We start from the raw sequence: 17,758 nt of genomic DNA, 5'->3' as shown, positions 1-17,758 counted from the left end.
ATATGGCATCTAATTATTCCTTCCAAGTGGGCAAAACTGTGCCACTTAGAACTTCAAAATTATTTTTTTCAAAATTTCACTAATAAAATAAATACTAATAAATTGTAAGATCACATAGTTACCCTTCCCCCCTCCCCCTCCTTTTTTTTTTAATAGAGAATTTTGTTATTTTCCCTGAAGTGGTGATGTTTTGATCCATTTAAGAGCATACTGTCTCAGGATATGTGCCTGAAAGTACTGATTGTATTCAAATCCTGATCTAGAACACATGAGTATTTGCTAAATTGTAGCATGTTAATGGCCACAGACAACTTGGAGTCAAGCATGTGTTTATGGGCTTTTATTAACTCTAGCTGCTGAAAGCTTGTTGGAAGAAATTAATCTTTGCTTCATCTGCACAAGAAGAGAGATGACTCAGACACGTGAGCTACTGTACAAAAGGAAGGAATGAATATGACTTCATAGATCTATCAGCCATCCAGTTCCTACAGAGAAGAAAACAGATCTTCAGGTGGCTAAAGTCCTAAATGTGCAGAAGTGCCCACACACTATTCCATACCCATCTCCCAGCTTCCACAAGGTGAGTTTGACATTTTGTGCTACAGAACAGGTTCCTGAAGGGACACATATATTTAAGGACAGGAACAGTGATGGAGGAGGAGAAGCATTTTATCCTGGTACTCCTGGACTTGGATGCTCATTCAAATTTTTTTTGCTAGGGACTCAAGATGGGGAGGTGACATCTTATTGGACAGCAAATTCTGTTATTTGAAAACTGTAAGATGAATGAAGAGACCTCTCTCCCTTCTCACCATGGAATGTGAACAGATCTCTCAAGTCTTCACAAATGTGCAAGCTCAGAAGAACTGTAAGGAGTGTTCTACCTTTCTTTCCACAAGCTATCTTGAATTTTTGATCAAGAGAATTTCTTTAACCTCTTGAAACTTGAGAAATATGACTTTACAAATAAAATGTAGTGGGATCATCCCACTAGTCAGAAATCAAAGGCTTTCAATCATTCCTCAAAAGCTCAAACACCATGGATCATGAAAACCAAGATGCTCTGGCATGCCTTCTTTTTGTTCCCCTTTGAATTTACCAATCTGGTTGAAGAGGTACAGTTTACAGTTTGCTGTTGGCATAGATACCATACCTCCTTGGATGGATAGCCTGAAGCATTTGGGAAGCACATGCCAAACAGTCCTCCACATCCCCCATGTTGTTCTTTCTCTCTCTTTTTTTTTTTTAATCCATGCTGCTTGCAAACTCTCACCTCCTCCATGGACTCCATGTCTATGCCTCATCTTTCAGAGGAGTTTTATCATTGTTACCATCATCATGATATTAGCTTGCCTTCTTTCCCCACCACCTCCAGAACTTGATGACCAGAAATATCTACACCCTTCAGGAGTCTAAATGTAAAAAGGTGTTTCATTTCACAACTACAACCTCTGATCTGTCAAAGTGTTTCTCCCCAAACACAAAGGCGGCAACAAAATAAACCCCCCAAGCCCTCACACAATTTTCATGCTAAGGATAGGTGAAAGAAAACATGAGATTATTCTCACAGTGCAGACAGGAATATCATGCAGGTAACCCCCCACTCTAACAGCAGCAGCAAGGAGCTAAACCTATCCTGATTTCCAAGAAGATGCTGCTTGCAGAGCCAGACAGAATCTGCACAATTCCCCATAGAGCCTTGCCAATATGGAAGGAAGAAAAACTTCACGCAATGAATCAGTAACTCATTGGGAATCAGTTTTGGCCCACTGCCTTATGTTTTTCTAATATGCCAAGAAACTCCAGGTGAAATTAGAAAGAAGAACTCATCAAAGCTATACTTAATTCAGAGGGTCCAGGCCAGTGCTGCTCTGCCTAAGGGGAAATTGTGCTCACTTCACACTCAATATAAAGGGAGTGGAGTTTGGATTCCAATAGTGAAGTTCTCCTTGACCACAGTGAGGCCTGAAAAGTTCAGTCCTTCTGCCATACAGATGCCTTGGCCTTTCTTCTGAGTATTCAAAGACAGCAAGAAATCACCATTAAACCTCAACCAAGGAAGAAGAACGTCACTCCACTATGAATGGGTGACAGCTCAAACTTCCTATGTGTTTGGCCAGATTTGTTTTGAAAAGTTGTCAAAATAGGAAAACTAGCAGAATGTGAAGTTTTAATTTCCTTCCAAACTTTATAAATCCTTGGAGAAGCCTGAAAATGGGATGCACTACAATTAGTAAAAAAAGAAGTCTTAAAAAAGCCTTGCGGAGAGATTTAGAGCCCAATCATAATTTACATTTGCAGGTATGTAGATCTCTAAGTGCACGGCTTCTGCCCTGATTACTAATTAATGAGGTGCAAAGATGCCTGTTGGAGGAACCAGCTCTGATTATGTGGGCCTTATGGGAAAATGAAGCTCTTGCAATCTAAGAAGGCAGATGATATCTTTAACATATATTTTAGAAAATTACAGGAACAAATCAAGGGGCAAAATATACACATGTATATATTTTTAAAGAATCACACACAGCCAGGTTGCGTTACCATCCCATTATCTTATTTCCTTGAATATACAAACCTGGCATCTTTAATAGATTTAGCATGCTATTTAGCATGCCATATACATCCACTTAGGCAGTGCCCCAGTATTCTGAATGGATATTACTGTCTTTAGAGCATTCATTTTACAATCGTTGAGAGGAATAAATATACAGAGAGCTGCAAGGTGGCTTTCCCCATTCAGAACCAAGCGTATGATTAAAACCTAAATTTGGCTCAGATTCAAAACAGCATCATTCTATTAAAAGAGAATTTAGGCAAATGTTTAAGGCCCATCATCTGCTTATACAGTTTGTTAACACAGGAATGGGTTTTGTTTCTTTTCTTTTTTCTTTTCACCATTAACATTTCATCTCCATCTTATTAATATCACGTGCTTTTGCACTGCCTCACTGCTAGGAGAATACAAGGGAAAGATGTGTGTAGTGAGGTAGGCTGTGACATAGAGAAGACAATTTTTCAGAACATTTCCTTCTTTCTTTCAAGCAGAGAATAAATGGAAGTTCAGAGCAGGTCAACATCTTCCCAGCATGTCAGGTGTAGGGAAAGTACCTCATACAATTTTCACCACACAAGGAATAAAGCAAAATCTCTCACAATATTGTGTTTGCTTTAGAGAGGAGTCATGATTAAGTATATATAAATTGAACACATACCATTTGACTTTTCACTATCTGCAGGTTTCATCTGAATAGGATGATGCATCTAAAAACAAAAAGGAAAAAACAGTAAAGCAAGTTGGATAGTCATAAAAAGAAAAAATCAAGAATCAGGTTTTTAATGAAGGGCTAGAAAGATACATGATTAATATCCAACATTGAAATTATTTAAATTCAAAAGAACATTATATTATAAGCTTTTAAGAAAAAATGAAATGGTAAAGAAGTATTTTATAACCAGGAAGATTAAAAGAACCCAGATCATTTGGCCCACAGGACTCATATGAAACTTTAATTTGCTCTATCTAGTTTCAGAAGACCTCTAAAGTCACAGTCCCTCATTAGTTTATGGCATGCTTGGTTTCTGTTTTACCAACTTTTTTTTGCTTGATCTCAACCACTGCCAAAAATGAGATGGAATTTTCAAGTAATTTAAGAGCTAGCAAGCATTTCAAATGTACTCAGAGGAGTTGAGCTTGACAAATGAACTTTGCTCATAATTAAAAAAATGTGCTGATTCTTTCAGGACTAAAGAGGAAGAGACTCGTGCTTCCTGTAACAGCTTCCTATAACTGTTTAGTATCTTTTTTTTCCCCTCCTCTCCCCCGAATATGTTATATATTGATTCATAAAGCTTCCATCACAACATGGCATGATTTTGGTTTCCATAAAAACTCCTAATACTTTTTCCTTTTCAACCTCTTCCTCATTTCATATCCCTCTTACTGCAGTAAAGTCAGAGAATCATAGAATTGTTTTGTTTGGAAATGACCTTTAAGATCATTGAGTTCAACCATTATTGAACTTTTCCAAAATCTGGTAAGTCTAGTACTAAACCATGTCTTTTAGCACTGCATCTCTGCATCTTTTAAAGACCTCCAGGGATGGTGATTCAATCACCTCCCTAGGGAGCCTAAACCAGTGGTAAAATTCCTTGCAGTGAAGAAGTTTCTTCTAATGACAAATCTTCTAAAAGTCCCCTGATGCAACTTGAGGCCATTTCCTCTTGTCCTATCACTTGTTACTAGGAAGAAGAGACCAACACTCACCTTGCTACAACCTCTTGCAGGTAGACAGTAACAATGTCTCCCCTTAGCCTCCTTTTCTCCAGGCTAAACAACCTCAGTTCCCTCAGCTGTTCCTTGTAAGACCTTTCATTAGCTTCCTTGTGTTTCTCTGGACCCACTCTAGAACCTCCATGTTCTTATAGTGGGGGTCCCAAAACTGAGCCCAGTACTCCAGGTGTGGCCTCACCAATGACAATTATAGGGGAACAATCATTTCCCTGGTCCTGCTTCTCACACTGTTTCTGATACAAGCCAGCATGCTGTTGACCTTCCTGGCCACCTGAGCACACTGCTGGATCATATTTAGCTGCTGATCAATATCCTCAGGTCTTTCTGGGCCGATTTCCAGCCACTCTTCCACAAGACTGTTTTGTTGCATGGGTTTTGACTCAACTGCAGCACCCAACACTTGGCCTAGTTGAATCTCATACAAGTGGCCCATCAACCCAGCCTGTCCTGGCCCCTCTGTAGAGTCTACCCTCAAGCAGATCAACACTCCCTCCCAACATAGTGTCACCTGCAAACATACTCAAGGTTCATTCAATCACATCATCTAGATCACTGACAAAAATACTAGAGCTGGCCCTAGTACTGAGCCCTGAGGAACAACAGAAACCAAGCCTTGTGTGCAGCATTCTGTGCATGCATGGCATCCTACATAGGCACACTTGCTATGGTGTGCCCTCAGCTTCCCGGACTGATGCTCCCCTCAAACTGAATTGTTGATAATTGCAACACAATTTTTATTAATGGTGCTTTCTGATGTTTCTCAAATAGCTGCATCACCACAGCTGAGCTCTCTCTGATCAGTGCATGTGGCTTTTCCACTAGACATTGGTTATAGCCAGCGAGGTGTCCACTGTGAGGGATTTGGGTAAATTTTGTTACAGCTTCTCAAAAACTCTCAGAACTGACCTCACATTGAGTTTCAATGTGGGAGACATTTAAGCTTGCTAAACCTCACTTTTATTTTCTCTCACAGGGCTCTGCAGAATTTCTGGGATTTGACTGTGCAACCCTTCTTGCAGCAGCAAGGCCATGTCCTTCTCTCTCCTCAGCAACTCCTCGCCATTTCACATGAGCAGGTGAAAAATTCATGCTTTTTCTGCTTTTGTATAGTTTTTCAGTACAGTAGAGCTGAATATTGACTGAAAATGTCAGAGGCAATTCTATATTTTATTAGAAAAGGCTATTGTGGCAAACTTCGGGAAATAAAAACAGCTGAGCAGGAGAGAATATCCATGCACTCATATCAAATGTGCTTTCAAAGCAGCACAGAAAACCAAATCTGAATTGCTTCTGGTGGAGTCACTTTACCTCCAGGGACAGAGCTGCTAGCTTCTTTTGAAAATCTAAAATATAGCTGTGAATGTTTCTGTAAGATTTGTTCAAAGTCCAGAATGCTCCCCGGCCCTGGAAATCAATGCACTCCTTGTACAGCTTGCAAAACTCCCCACTGGGCCCCAAGGTAAAGGCAAAGCCACAAGGTGGATGTAGTCACCAGGATGCATAAATTTGCTTCGATTTTAACAATTCTGTTCTCTCTGAATCATTTGTTTCCCAAAAGGACTTTAATACCCCAGCACTTGTCTGCCACCACTCTTTATTCGATCTAATTTATATTAAAAAAAAAGCAACTTCTATTGTACTCTATCTGCTGTAACTAGCGCTTTACACTTATCCCGGCATCAACAATACATTGGACACTGCAGGAAACTTTAATTTCATGGGAATGTGATGCAGCATGTCTGCTCAGTAAGCAAAAAGTGAAAGAAGAAAAAAGGTGTAACTTGCTCCATGAGCCTGTTGAAAGTATTGACATCTTTGAACAGCAATGGAGTAGTGAGAAAACAGAGGAAAGAAAATTTAAGATTGTAAATTTGGGAATATGCAGATTATAGATGAAAAAGCCAACTCAAATCCAGACCTTTTATAGACAGAGGATCTATCTCTCTTTATAGCTGCATCTATATGTCCCTTTTGAATGAAGGCAATTCCAACAATATTAAAAGCCTTACACTTTTCAAACTGCTTGAACCAGTGAAACTAAATCAAATTTATGTAAAGAAGCTATTTTTCAGCACCACGTCACGACATAAAGATCGGTGTTACCTGACAAATACAGTTACCACATCAGAAACTATCTTCTTCTGTTGTACGCAATTACCCCAAGTTCATTAAGTCAGTAATGTTATTCTCACAAAACATGAAACACGGTTTAACGAGACTCTTAACTGAGTTCTGACTTGATTTCAGAGGTTCCTGGTAAAAAACTGCGATCCAAATTTTCATCAGTAAGCTGAAGTCAGGAGTGATGCTGTTGTGCTTAACAAAATTATACCGATGCAGAACTAATAAAAGATTCAATCTGTCCTGGGGAGTTGAAACTGCAGAACACCCACAGTAAAATGGATGTAATACACAAACATGGCTTCAGTGAAGAGGAAGGTGGAAAAATACATTACCGACAGTTTCCCAACATGAGAAGGCTCATGTTGAAGCTTGTTTAACCCTGACCATCACCAACAGACACGTTAACAACCTTTAACACTAGATTCAATAAAACATGCCATTTATAACCTGAAATGGGTTTTACAAAGTCACTGGTTCGCATCTCATTATTAAACTCATTGCTGACCTCTAGAGACAACTGCCGTGACAATACATATTATAAGCTCCCTACCCATAAAATATTTAAAAGTAGGTGTGAAAAAGGAAAGAAAAGAATGAATCTTAAAGAAGTGTGCAGTGAATAAGAAAATTAAAGGGGCAGAGACAAAGGCTAAATAGGCACTATCCTTTCACTCTACAATGAGCAAAAGAGAAAATAATCTATGCGTTTTATATCTTGCTTGTATAACTGCAGGCTATAAAATAATAAAATAGCTGTGCTATCCAAGGCTTTCCAAAAGATTATAGATGATATAAACCTTTTTTCAAATTAGATGCCACCCACTAGAATCATGTCATCTACTGAAATGAAGGATTTCATGTCTTATCAGAAACCTGTTATTGTAGCTATACATCACAAAGCCATACACTTATGGATCTCAAGGTAAGTGATTCCTCAGTATGTCATATTGTTGCATAGAAACCAGGAAACATTTTCTTCTGTGCCTGAAGAAAGCTTTGCTTATGAAAACGTGGTATTTGTGAATGCACAGTGGTAATTAATAAATAGGCAAAAGCAAGAAAAAGTGCAGTATATAGTTGCCTGGCATTAACATCTTCTTGTGCTCAGACCATACAGTAAAAGAGAGCAACACAGTTCCCAGTGAGTGTGAGCAGCACCCCCTGTCAAGCACTGTGCATGAGGATATCAAAACCAGACTGGAGTATGGGCTGTAAGGAACAACCTCTCCTTGGCAATATTTCGGAAAGCTCTACCAAATCTGTGCAACTAGTGACAGCACGACGTGCCTTTTGTTTACACAGTCTCTATCCACAGGTCTCAAAACACACCCTGCTGCTGTTTTACAACCACAAGCAGGCAAAACGCCTGTAGCCCCAGGTTGTGCGGCGCCTTGCAGCAGCGCTGGCAGCAAAGTGGAGGCTCCATCCACCCGCTGCCTGTGCAGTCACAGAGGCCATGCAAAGCCCGAGGCCAAGCATGTCACTGCTTCTCCTTGGGCACATCCCAAGCAGGGGTGCTGATGCGGGCCACAGGATCCAAAAAGGGAAAGAAACAGTTGTCAAACATGCAACTCTGAAAATCCCCCTAAGTCAATGAGAATTTGGCCGCTGGCTATGTTGAGGGCAGCAGAAGGCCTAAGCCATGGCCTAGAATTCCATTTGGCTAGTTACATCTTTTTTCTCCATCCTTCTCCTGAGTACATGCCACTGTATGTAAATACAACTTCATTAGAGAAAAACACACATCAGAGCAACCCAAAAATCTCTCAAAGGCATGCACCCACTCCAGTTTTAAGAGCCTCAAAGTCATCTTTTCAACAATAATAACGCTACTTATTTACATTCTTGTCAAAGCCATGTGACATCTGCATGGGAGACAACAAGCCGGCTAAGAGTCTATTTCTGGCAAAAATATTGCAAGGAAATTAGATTAACCTGGGTGGAATTCTATCTGGGAATTTGGAGTCTGTTGTGGTGATTAAGTCATCATTTCTGTCAGATTACTCTAATCGGCTGTCAAATACGATTCCACAACCCCATCTGTAACTTGGCATCCTAGTTATTCAGTCGATGTTACCTTCTGTATACAAAACAAAAACCAAACAAGGAGGTGTGTGCAGCCTAGCATTTAGCAGAGTCATTAGTTGTGATTACTATTGTGTGCTTGCACGTTGCACAAGGCGATCAGCTTATGGTGTGTTTTATTTCGTCAAGGGATGCTTCAAATCATGTGTAATCTTAAAATCTGAGTGCTAGGGGTGAATGGGAAAAAACTGTCTCCAGGCATGGCTGAGCATGGGATTGGCGTGCTCTGATTCACCACCGTGTCCCTGGCAATTGCTTAAACTCATTTTAGAGCTGTCAGCATATTTGGTGAAAAGGCTTTTGGGCACCTGCTTTCCATCCATTTTCTGAAGAGAAATGGGCACTCAGACACTGGGTAGGCAAAAGACTTCCTGCAAGCAGTAATTTCTGGGAGTAAAGCAATGTTTGTATGCCGAGGCAGTCAGCACTCTAAATGATTGGTATTGGTTGGTTTAGTAAGAAGTGTTTTGTTACATATGCGAGTAGGTTTGTCTTACAGAGGACTTTGGTGATCAAAAAGCAGGAAATTATTTTCAGTGAAGATGAAGGACGTGACTGCATCAATTTGTTGCAGCTGTGTTCAATCTGTGGAATTTGGGTGCCCTCAGCACCTCTGAACCTCCGGCCAAGTATTTACACTATGAAAAAATAACTATTTTACAGTGCATTGCAAAACCGTCTCCATACATGGTTACTAGATCTTTTAGCAGCTTATTCTCTATTCCTGCCACTGCAGACTGCATGTGCCTTGCTCCTGCCATTCCTTGTGCCTTAAGGAAAGAAAACCACTTAAGAAGGACCCTGAATGCAGATAAACCTGCCTATGCCTTCACCCAGCTCAGTATGTCACTCAAAGACCATCATCTAAAAGTCCTGTAGAGTCAAGCACTGTCTGACTTTACACCATGGGAGTTTGGGGGATGGGTGTGGAGGATGTTATCTATGAGGCCTCATTCCTTACCATTCCTCTCATGATCGTTCTACAACCCTTTAAAGCCATCAGCAGATATCTAGAGCACTTAGCCCTTTTTAGACTAGTCCACTTTCTGTCTTCCCTGTCATTTGCCACAGCTATAAGATTCTAGCCACGCCTCAGGTCAGTTTGTCCCTTACCTGTCACCCTTGCAGACTGCATTGTGGGGAAACACAATGCAGAACTGAGCTAAACCATCTCTCAAGCAAAGGGTAAATTTGAAGAAGTTGGGTTATTCATGTAACATCCAAATCAAACAAACTGCAATAGGATAAAATGATGACAGCTTGCATGTATCTTGTCATTTGGAGCACTTTTGGACTTGCTTCTTGCTAGCATTGATCATTGTTGAAACCAAATAGGACTTTGCCACATTTTGTACATCTCAGAATTGTAAAATGGCAGGAGACAACGTAGGAGAGAGAAAAAAGAGATGTTAGACCTTAATAAAATTCTAATATTCTTCTTGGGGGAAGGATGGAACGAATCCATGGAACAAATAGGAAAACCAAAGAGCAACAAGGACAGGCTAAGGGTGTGGGAGAAGAGAAACATCTAAAGAAGCAGCAGCATGAAAAACAGTGGGAAAAATTTACATTATTTTCCTAACTATGATCTGGAAACAAATTTAAAGTTTTATTCTAGCTCCTGATCCAATTAGTTAATTAGGTTAATTAGATCAGTAGTCTATGGAAAAGAAGAACCCAAATCTGTACCTGCCAGGTTCCTGAACACCTTCACTGAGTCTAAAAGTCCAGAAGAAATGTATTTACCCATGTATTGAAGAATAGAAATCATCTGTAAGTACCAGAGAATTAAATGATTTTCATTGTCTTCAGAGATCACTTTTTTTTTTTTTTTTTTGGACTATTATGTGCAGACACCTCTACACACCTCCCCCAGCCTCCCATATCAGCTTTCAGTTCTCAAGTTTTTCAGTAAGATCCTTTTGGAGGAGCTATTGAACACAGTTCTCACATCACTTCAGAGCCAACTGATTTTGCTTTTTTAAAGCCTTGTGACTCAGAAGTAACACAAGTTTCCCAGACGTGAAAGAGTTGTATTATCCTACCGAAGACAACTGTTTAGAGCAACTTCTCTAGGGTCAAACTAACTTGAATTACACAGTCAATATCTGGCTACTGCTTCAGGGAACCTCTCTGGGAACCAGCATGGTCTCTGAGGCCAAATAAATACTAGTGAATAGCAGAGGCAAGGGACTGCTGTCTGGCTTTTAAGAGAAGTGGTGTGGCAGAGCTTGCATTTACACAGCTATACTTCTCCTTCCTTTCGAAACAGGATGGTCTTGCCTGTGTCTCCTGGTGGAAACAGTGTCTGGCCCATGTTATTCCCTTAAATATTCCCACACACCAGACAGGAAAGTGTTAACCAGTGCCGAAAGCAATGCTGTAGTTCTGTTTGCTTTGCAGTCATAGGCTGAGCTTTCGATTCCCAGTATTGGTTTAAATCATTTACCTTCGTTTATTTACAGGTAAAAGAAGGAAAAATGTGCATCTATCACATAGTCTTTCACAAATAAATGCAAAGCAGTAGCTGTAACTGCCTGAGTGATGGCATAGCTAGAAGATTGTTTGCTGTCATCCTTTCATAAATCCCAATTTAAGGGATTTAAACTGTGTCAGGTATTCATACAATTTTAGTAGTGGAAGAATGTGATCTGTTATTTGGACTTCTAGATTACTGTCAGACACACACACACACACACACATATATATATATATGCATGTATTTTGGAAGGAGAGATAGAGGGAGCAAGGGAAGAAGGAAGAAAGAGAAGCAGAAGAAAACAAGTATTGCTGGTGGATGCCAAATATAGTTCAAGCAATAATGTGTAACATAATTATTTTCTATTTAGAGCACAGAAACAAGCATATAGCTTGCTTAAAACAAGTTGTTTCTTTCACTGGAGAACACTAAAACTGCTGAAATTCAACAACTTTTGGAAGCTTTCCAATTCAGTCATTTGTGATCCATTACACTCAGTGTTTCAAATTCAAGTTAAATTGAACATTAGCCTGAGACTAAAAACAACATTGTGCTTCAAAATAATAATAATGTTCTAGTGAACCCTTTCACAATCCCCCCTGCATGCTGCTGTTCCTCCTGTACATTTACTAATTAGGGTATAACACTTACTTGCCTTTAAAAGTTGTACACTTGTATAGAAATGAAAAAGTTACTGGTCTTAGAAGTGACAACTTCACTTTGTAATGTACAAATAACTACTGTTGCTCTGTTAGCAGTTCTACTCCATTTATTTAGTTCCTTAATTTCTTACCACCCACACAAATGGCAACAACTCCAGGACACATGCGAGCCAAACAGAGTGGAGGTATAACCAAATTTCTCTCTTCAAAATCACATGGAAATCAAAGCGATTAACTATCTTTTCTTCAAACAAATGAGCCTTTACAGAACCTAGCCAATCCTAAAAATAGACATTAAGTGGGATTCTATATCTTGTTGGGAATAATGCCTTGGGGATATTTTGTATCATCCATGCTTAAAAAGCAAACCCATTAGACATCTGAGCAAGACATCAGATATTATTTTAACAGCGAGAGTTATCCATCTCATCTGGAGCGGCAATAACTTCTGTTGACATTTTGCCAATTGAAGTTTGCATGTCAGTGTGTTGGTTTTTTTCCCTTTGCATTAAAATGATAAGGCACAGAAAGATAACAGAAGTCTCTCTGTGACATTAATTGACTGAGTTTTAGCACCCATTCAAGGTAACCGTGAGCAGCAAAAATTACTGCCCATGTTTCTGAGGAGAAAATGAAGCGTGGTGGAACAGCCCAGTGTCATGCAGGGAAGGCACCACATTGCCCACAATGACTATCTGAAGGGAGGCAGCCGAGCTGTCCGCACCGCAGCAGACCCTGAGGTCCTCACGCTCTAATTGATTTCTCCTCCTACCACCACTGTGGGGTGCTTACTGCTGCTATCTCTTTTTAGCAGAAAGGAAGATGATGAAGGAAAAAAGGAGCAGAGCCTACATGTGATTCATCTGGAATTATTCTGCAACCAAAGCCAAGTCTCTCAAGCTGAAATCTTGTAGTTGTATCACTAGGTATAGGCAAGGCTGTAATGAGCCTTGTATTCCACATAAGCATTTTATTTTTATAGCCCTACTCCCTAGATACCTTACTCAAGAAGTAATGTAAGAACTTGAAGCAATGATCCAGGATATCTGTAGGAGCCAAATGCCAGCCAAGCTGTTGTGGATTTGGGATCTCAGCTAATAATTCAACCTTGTGCTGCATCGGTTGGATTTGCCCAGCATGATCTAAGATGCCAGGACTCAGTTCCCAGCATGACACAAGCCTCACATTCAGTGTCCCACTGGACATGACTCAAGTGTTCTGAAGCTGTATTTCCTTCCATCTCAATAGCTGGGCGTTGGTTTCCAGAAGTCATCAAGAGGCTGAAACCTAAAAAGGAGTACTTTTCCTTCAAACCGAAGAGAACCATTCCTCTCCACCCCTCATATTAATATTTGGAAAACAGAGACAAAAGTAATGTCAAAACATGCTACCTGTCATTCTATCCTCTATGAAAGGTCTTCTCACCTCCAACAGGAATGTCCCTTAAACACCTTAGAAGGGGAAGACAGCAAAGCAGAGACTTATGCTTACTTGAGTGATCTGCAAAGGTATATTTCACATTTCTTCTCCTAGCAAAAGTCCCTTGCTTAGGAAGCACTGAGTCCTGATGGCATGCTCAGGGAAATTTGGTCCTCCTTCAGGATCTTTCCTGATGCCAAATGGAAATCTCCAAGTAGCTCAGGCTGTGGGCACCATTTTAGGACGTCAATGTTTGAACCTGGTCCACATGAAAACTCCTCCTTTTCTATATAAATTCCTTTGATTCCACATAAACATCTGGGATGACTTTTAGAAATTCATCAGTAAATGAAGAAATCCCTCCTTCTTGTCCCTCTGAACCACAATCTCACATAAAACCAAGATAAATTCTCTTTTAGGCAACTGATGACTGTGAAAAAATTTAGTTTAAATGAAAGGTTTTTAAAAGCATGCAATGGCTTTTGTAATGCAAAACACAAATTTGGTTGTGACTGAGGGCATGGCTAGCAGGATATTAAATGCTTGTTTTGCAGAAGTTTTATTTTAAGATTTACGTTGTTCTGTGCTTGCATATACTCTTTCCTCTATGAACTATGCTCTGGAAAAAGACCACGTGATTATGCTCAGCAATATCCTCCACCTTTGCCAAGCTGAAATTCAGGAAATAATCCTTTAAAGGGAATGATCAGCGACACTTCAGAAAGACAGGAAAGCATAGTCAGGGGTCCTCTGTTTCACAACTCTATCTCATCAATACATATCTTCTCCATTTTTGCCTTTCATTCAATAAGAGAAACAAGCCTCAACCACTTTCTCAGTTTCACATCACAGATTTTTCTGTTCATTTACTGAGTGGATCTTCTGCCTGACTCTTTCTGCAGCAAGGAAGGTCACCTTGATCCCACAACACACTTCATCTCCTCTTCTAACATAAACTAGAGTCTATTATTTGGTATAAAACTCAAATTCTAGGCTATGGGATTTTCTTTTTAATGCAAACCTTTTTTTTTCCCCCTAAAGTTCTTGTTGGAAAGATTTCATATTTGCATTACAATGTACTAGCAAGAACATCTTTCAGCTAAAAAGTGTGACTGAGGTAAGTCTAAAATAAGCCCCCAAAGCATCCAAATTATAACTTCTATTGAAATTCTACCTTTTGAATTAGAGCAAAGGCTACAATTTATAGAAAGAGTTGGCACTTATGATGTGGGGCTGCTGCCATTTTCATTTAGCAAAGGTGGAGTTTAGCAAAGAGCAGTTCTGAGTCTAGAATACTTGTCTTGATTCACAATTCCCATTTTTCCAGTAGTCAGTCAGTCAGCCAAATTCCTCCTTACTACCAAACACAGACTAATCTAGATTTTTTTCAAAGGTCAGATATGACCCCCAGACTACTTGTCAATGTCCATGCCTCCATAAATATTGCACTGAATAGCCAAAGCATTCAGGTAGAAAAGGGTTTTTGAATGAAGATGTCAAAAACCGTACTCTCCTGACTGAGATCAGCGGAGATAAATAGTACAGTTTTATTGTTTTACCAGCAGAGCCATAATATTTTACACCAAATGAGGATATGGCTCATAAATTCTATTTAAGCTCTCCATGAGCTGAAGTTACAGGAATTTTCCACAAATAACCAGTATCAGCATCCAAATAAAAGCTTTCAGGGTTATGCCAATACTCTGCAGTGGTGAAATAATCTGGCTGTAGGGAGAGAATTAAAAAAAATATAGCTTGATGTTCAATCAATCCATGAAAACAGAATGTTAGGGCAATCTCTAGCCACAAGCATACACAAACACATGCTGTCCACACAAAAAATATGATTGTCCAGTAGTGTATACACATGAACAGCAGTAAGAATCACAGTCAGGAACCATGTAATTTTTAACCCCTGTTTGTATGAATGCATTCTCCTTAATTTTTTTAGCACCTCTCTAGCTAATGTGTTTTGCCAGTGTTTACTTTGGGATAACGAAAACATTTTTTATTCATTCTCATCATGCAGTGTACATTTATAATGCTGTTCTTAAAGGAATTCTAATGTATTCAAATATTTCCCTCAATAGGTGCTTGGGAAGCTAAAAAAACAAAAATCCAAATGGACAACATTAGCAAAACATATATTTTTGAGGAATGAGTCGGATCCAGCTGGCTATCGTGTTTGGACCGAGCTGTGAGTAAGCTTTCATTAGTGAATGGGACCGTATCTGGACCAGTGAGACCAAAATCAACCTGCCTCCACCCATCTGCAAAGCTCTGAACTAGTATCTGACCCCAAAGAGGAACCTTAATGCATTTTTTCCAGAGACTGGGCCCCTTGATTCCTTTGAAAAGAACAGCAATATGCTTTATCCAGTGACTATAAATGTCAGTATGTGAAAAGTTGTGTTCTCTTACTTATTCTTTATATTGCTATTCTACCCAATTAGATGTTTTCTCTGCATCGTGCCCCATGAGTAACATCTTAACACACAACTTGCCTAAAGGTCAAAGAAATCTCTTTGGAGAGATGGCTTCAGGTGGAACAGCTGGAAGCCACAGAGACCTACCAGGAAAGTCCTCTGATAAAACCAGCTGAGCTCAAAGCTCTCACATCATTCATCCTATATGCTCCTAAGGTAACATTTGGAGCTACTGGTTAGTCTTGAACTCCTGGTTTCTTTGCATAGGCCATTTTTTCTGAGTGGGGCTAATGCAGCCTGAGGGCTGATGCAGCTTTGGTAAAGCTAACAGAGGGCAATGAAAACACAGGGGAGGATGGCATGGACGCAGAAAAGAAATTTTCACCAAGTTGCACTCTATTTTTGGCTTTCATGTCAACAGGGAAGAAAACAAGTGCCAGACATGAGAGCTGTTAACTATCAGGCTAGTTTTAAACTGGGATAAATCCATGCCATTCTTTGCAAAACGAATAGGGTCACAAGAGGCAAGGGACATGCCTGCCTGAGTAACCCTCAAAGCCTCCCAGACTCAAGTGTATAAGCTGTGTCGGTGTGAGCTGAAATTTCCCCCCCCCCAAAAATAACCAGGCTAGCCCAGTCTGGAAGCAAATGAAAAAGCTGTATTTACAAGCAGAGTCTAAAATCTACAATGAAATGCAATGAATATGTACAAATATACAAAATTCACAACATTCACAAATATATACAATCAACAGAAAAGCACAACCGATCTCCCTTTGCTTCCCCCCAAGGGGACCCTCCCAAATGGGCCTCTCTCTCTCCCAGGAGCTTCCCCCAGACCCCCCTGGACAGAGAAGCAGAGTTAGTTAAACAGAAAGTTGTTAACTTAGCTGCCAAGGTCAGTGTGTTATCTTCAGCCAGAAGAGAAGAAGAAACAGCAACCAGACAGCCCAGCAACTGCCCCCACTGCCGAACGCAGAATGTGCCGAATGCCTACTTTGTTTTGGGTAATAGTTCTTAAACATTTCTATCTGTCCAATGGAAGTGTTTAGAACAATCAGTATTTTGCTTTCTTACACCCAATAGTGACTTATTTACATTCTTTCACTTTCTCTGTTCTGAATTTTGCAAGGAAAAATTAAAAAGACAGTTTCAAACCATCACAATAAGCACAGCATTTAAAATGACTGTAGCTCTTACCAACATATTTTTTTTTTGTTAATCACGTTTTTGTACAAAATAGCAGGATTCCATATTCCCACAAGCATAGCAATTTCTTTCACTTCTTTGTAACTGCAGAAATATGAGATGAAAACAACCCAGTAGCTCATCTTGAATGACTTAATGCCAATACAGGATTACTGCCTATCATATATTTTCTAATTCTTTCCTACCTTAAATGCCCCTATGGATTAGGATTTAACTTTTAGAAGATTATTCTAATTGGACAGAAACTGTTTTTATTTCCTGATACTTGATCTAAGTTTTGTTTCACCTTTTATGATGGTAAATCCTCATTTCTGTCTACAATCAAAAATAATTCTTATTTGTCACCACCATTTGGGCCTGGAGGAAATAAATGCAATATCTACATCCATGGTGCCATGATGCTTACTGAGGCACTCCTGCAACACCCTTTATCCTCTCTGTATTCCTTGCAATATTTAAAATGAACATACTACACGATAATGCAGCACACTTTCCTCTAAGGGATTGTCATGAATTAGCCACAAAATAGTATTAGTTGCTGTACTTGCTCAAGTGGTGGTCTAGAACATAAACTCCCTTCAATCATCTGAGCCATTCACAGCTGAACAGAAATATAAAGGGCTTGCATACCTTACATCTCTGCATGAGGCTGTAATCCCATCAAGAGATTCTTGCAGTGGTAAGGTGCACAAGGGTGTTTTGTTTATTTTCATGGTAGAATTACAAGCTTCACTTATGGAGGTACCTGATTTTCAGTTCTTAGTTTAAAACTAATCTTACCCTCTGATTAGTGTTTTATTTTCTACAATCTTATTTTAGTCAACCCAGAATCCTATGTTCTCTATCTGGAAATCAGTGATAAGGCTCTATTCATACTTAAAGATCATTACAGACTTCAAATTAATCTTTTGAGACATGAGCTTGCTTCTTTCTCAGTTTTTTTAACCTGTGTTTTTCCTTCAGAAGAGAAAATCTCCACTGGCTGCAATTTGTAATGGCAAGGGGGGCGGGGTGGGTGAGTGAGTGTTCCTAGAATGAACGAAAAAGGCAACGTATTCACAAG

At 39.7% G+C, this 17,758-nt stretch overlaps 1 protein-coding gene across 8 annotated transcripts in view; it reads right to left on the bottom strand.

Annotated features, from left to right (window-relative positions):
* CELF2 (CUGBP Elav-like family member 2) overlaps positions 1 to 17,758 on the bottom strand; it is a 241,067-nt gene that overhangs the window by 69,117 nt on the left and 154,192 nt on the right. For all 8 annotated transcript variants that reach the window (XM_054399924.1, XM_054399923.1, XM_054399925.1 and 5 more), the window contains one exon: positions 3,213 to 3,261. In XM_054399924.1, coding sequence (XP_054255899.1) covers positions 3,213 to 3,261 — 49 coding nt within the window. The remainder of the gene's footprint in view (positions 1 to 3,212; positions 3,262 to 17,758) is intronic.

This window comes from Indicator indicator, chromosome 3, assembly GCF_027791375.1.
Source record: "Indicator indicator isolate 239-I01 chromosome 3, UM_Iind_1.1, whole genome shotgun sequence".
Lineage (NCBI taxonomy): Eukaryota > Metazoa > Chordata > Aves > Piciformes > Indicatoridae > Indicator > Indicator indicator.
This window is presented reverse-complemented; position numbering and strand designations above follow the sequence as displayed.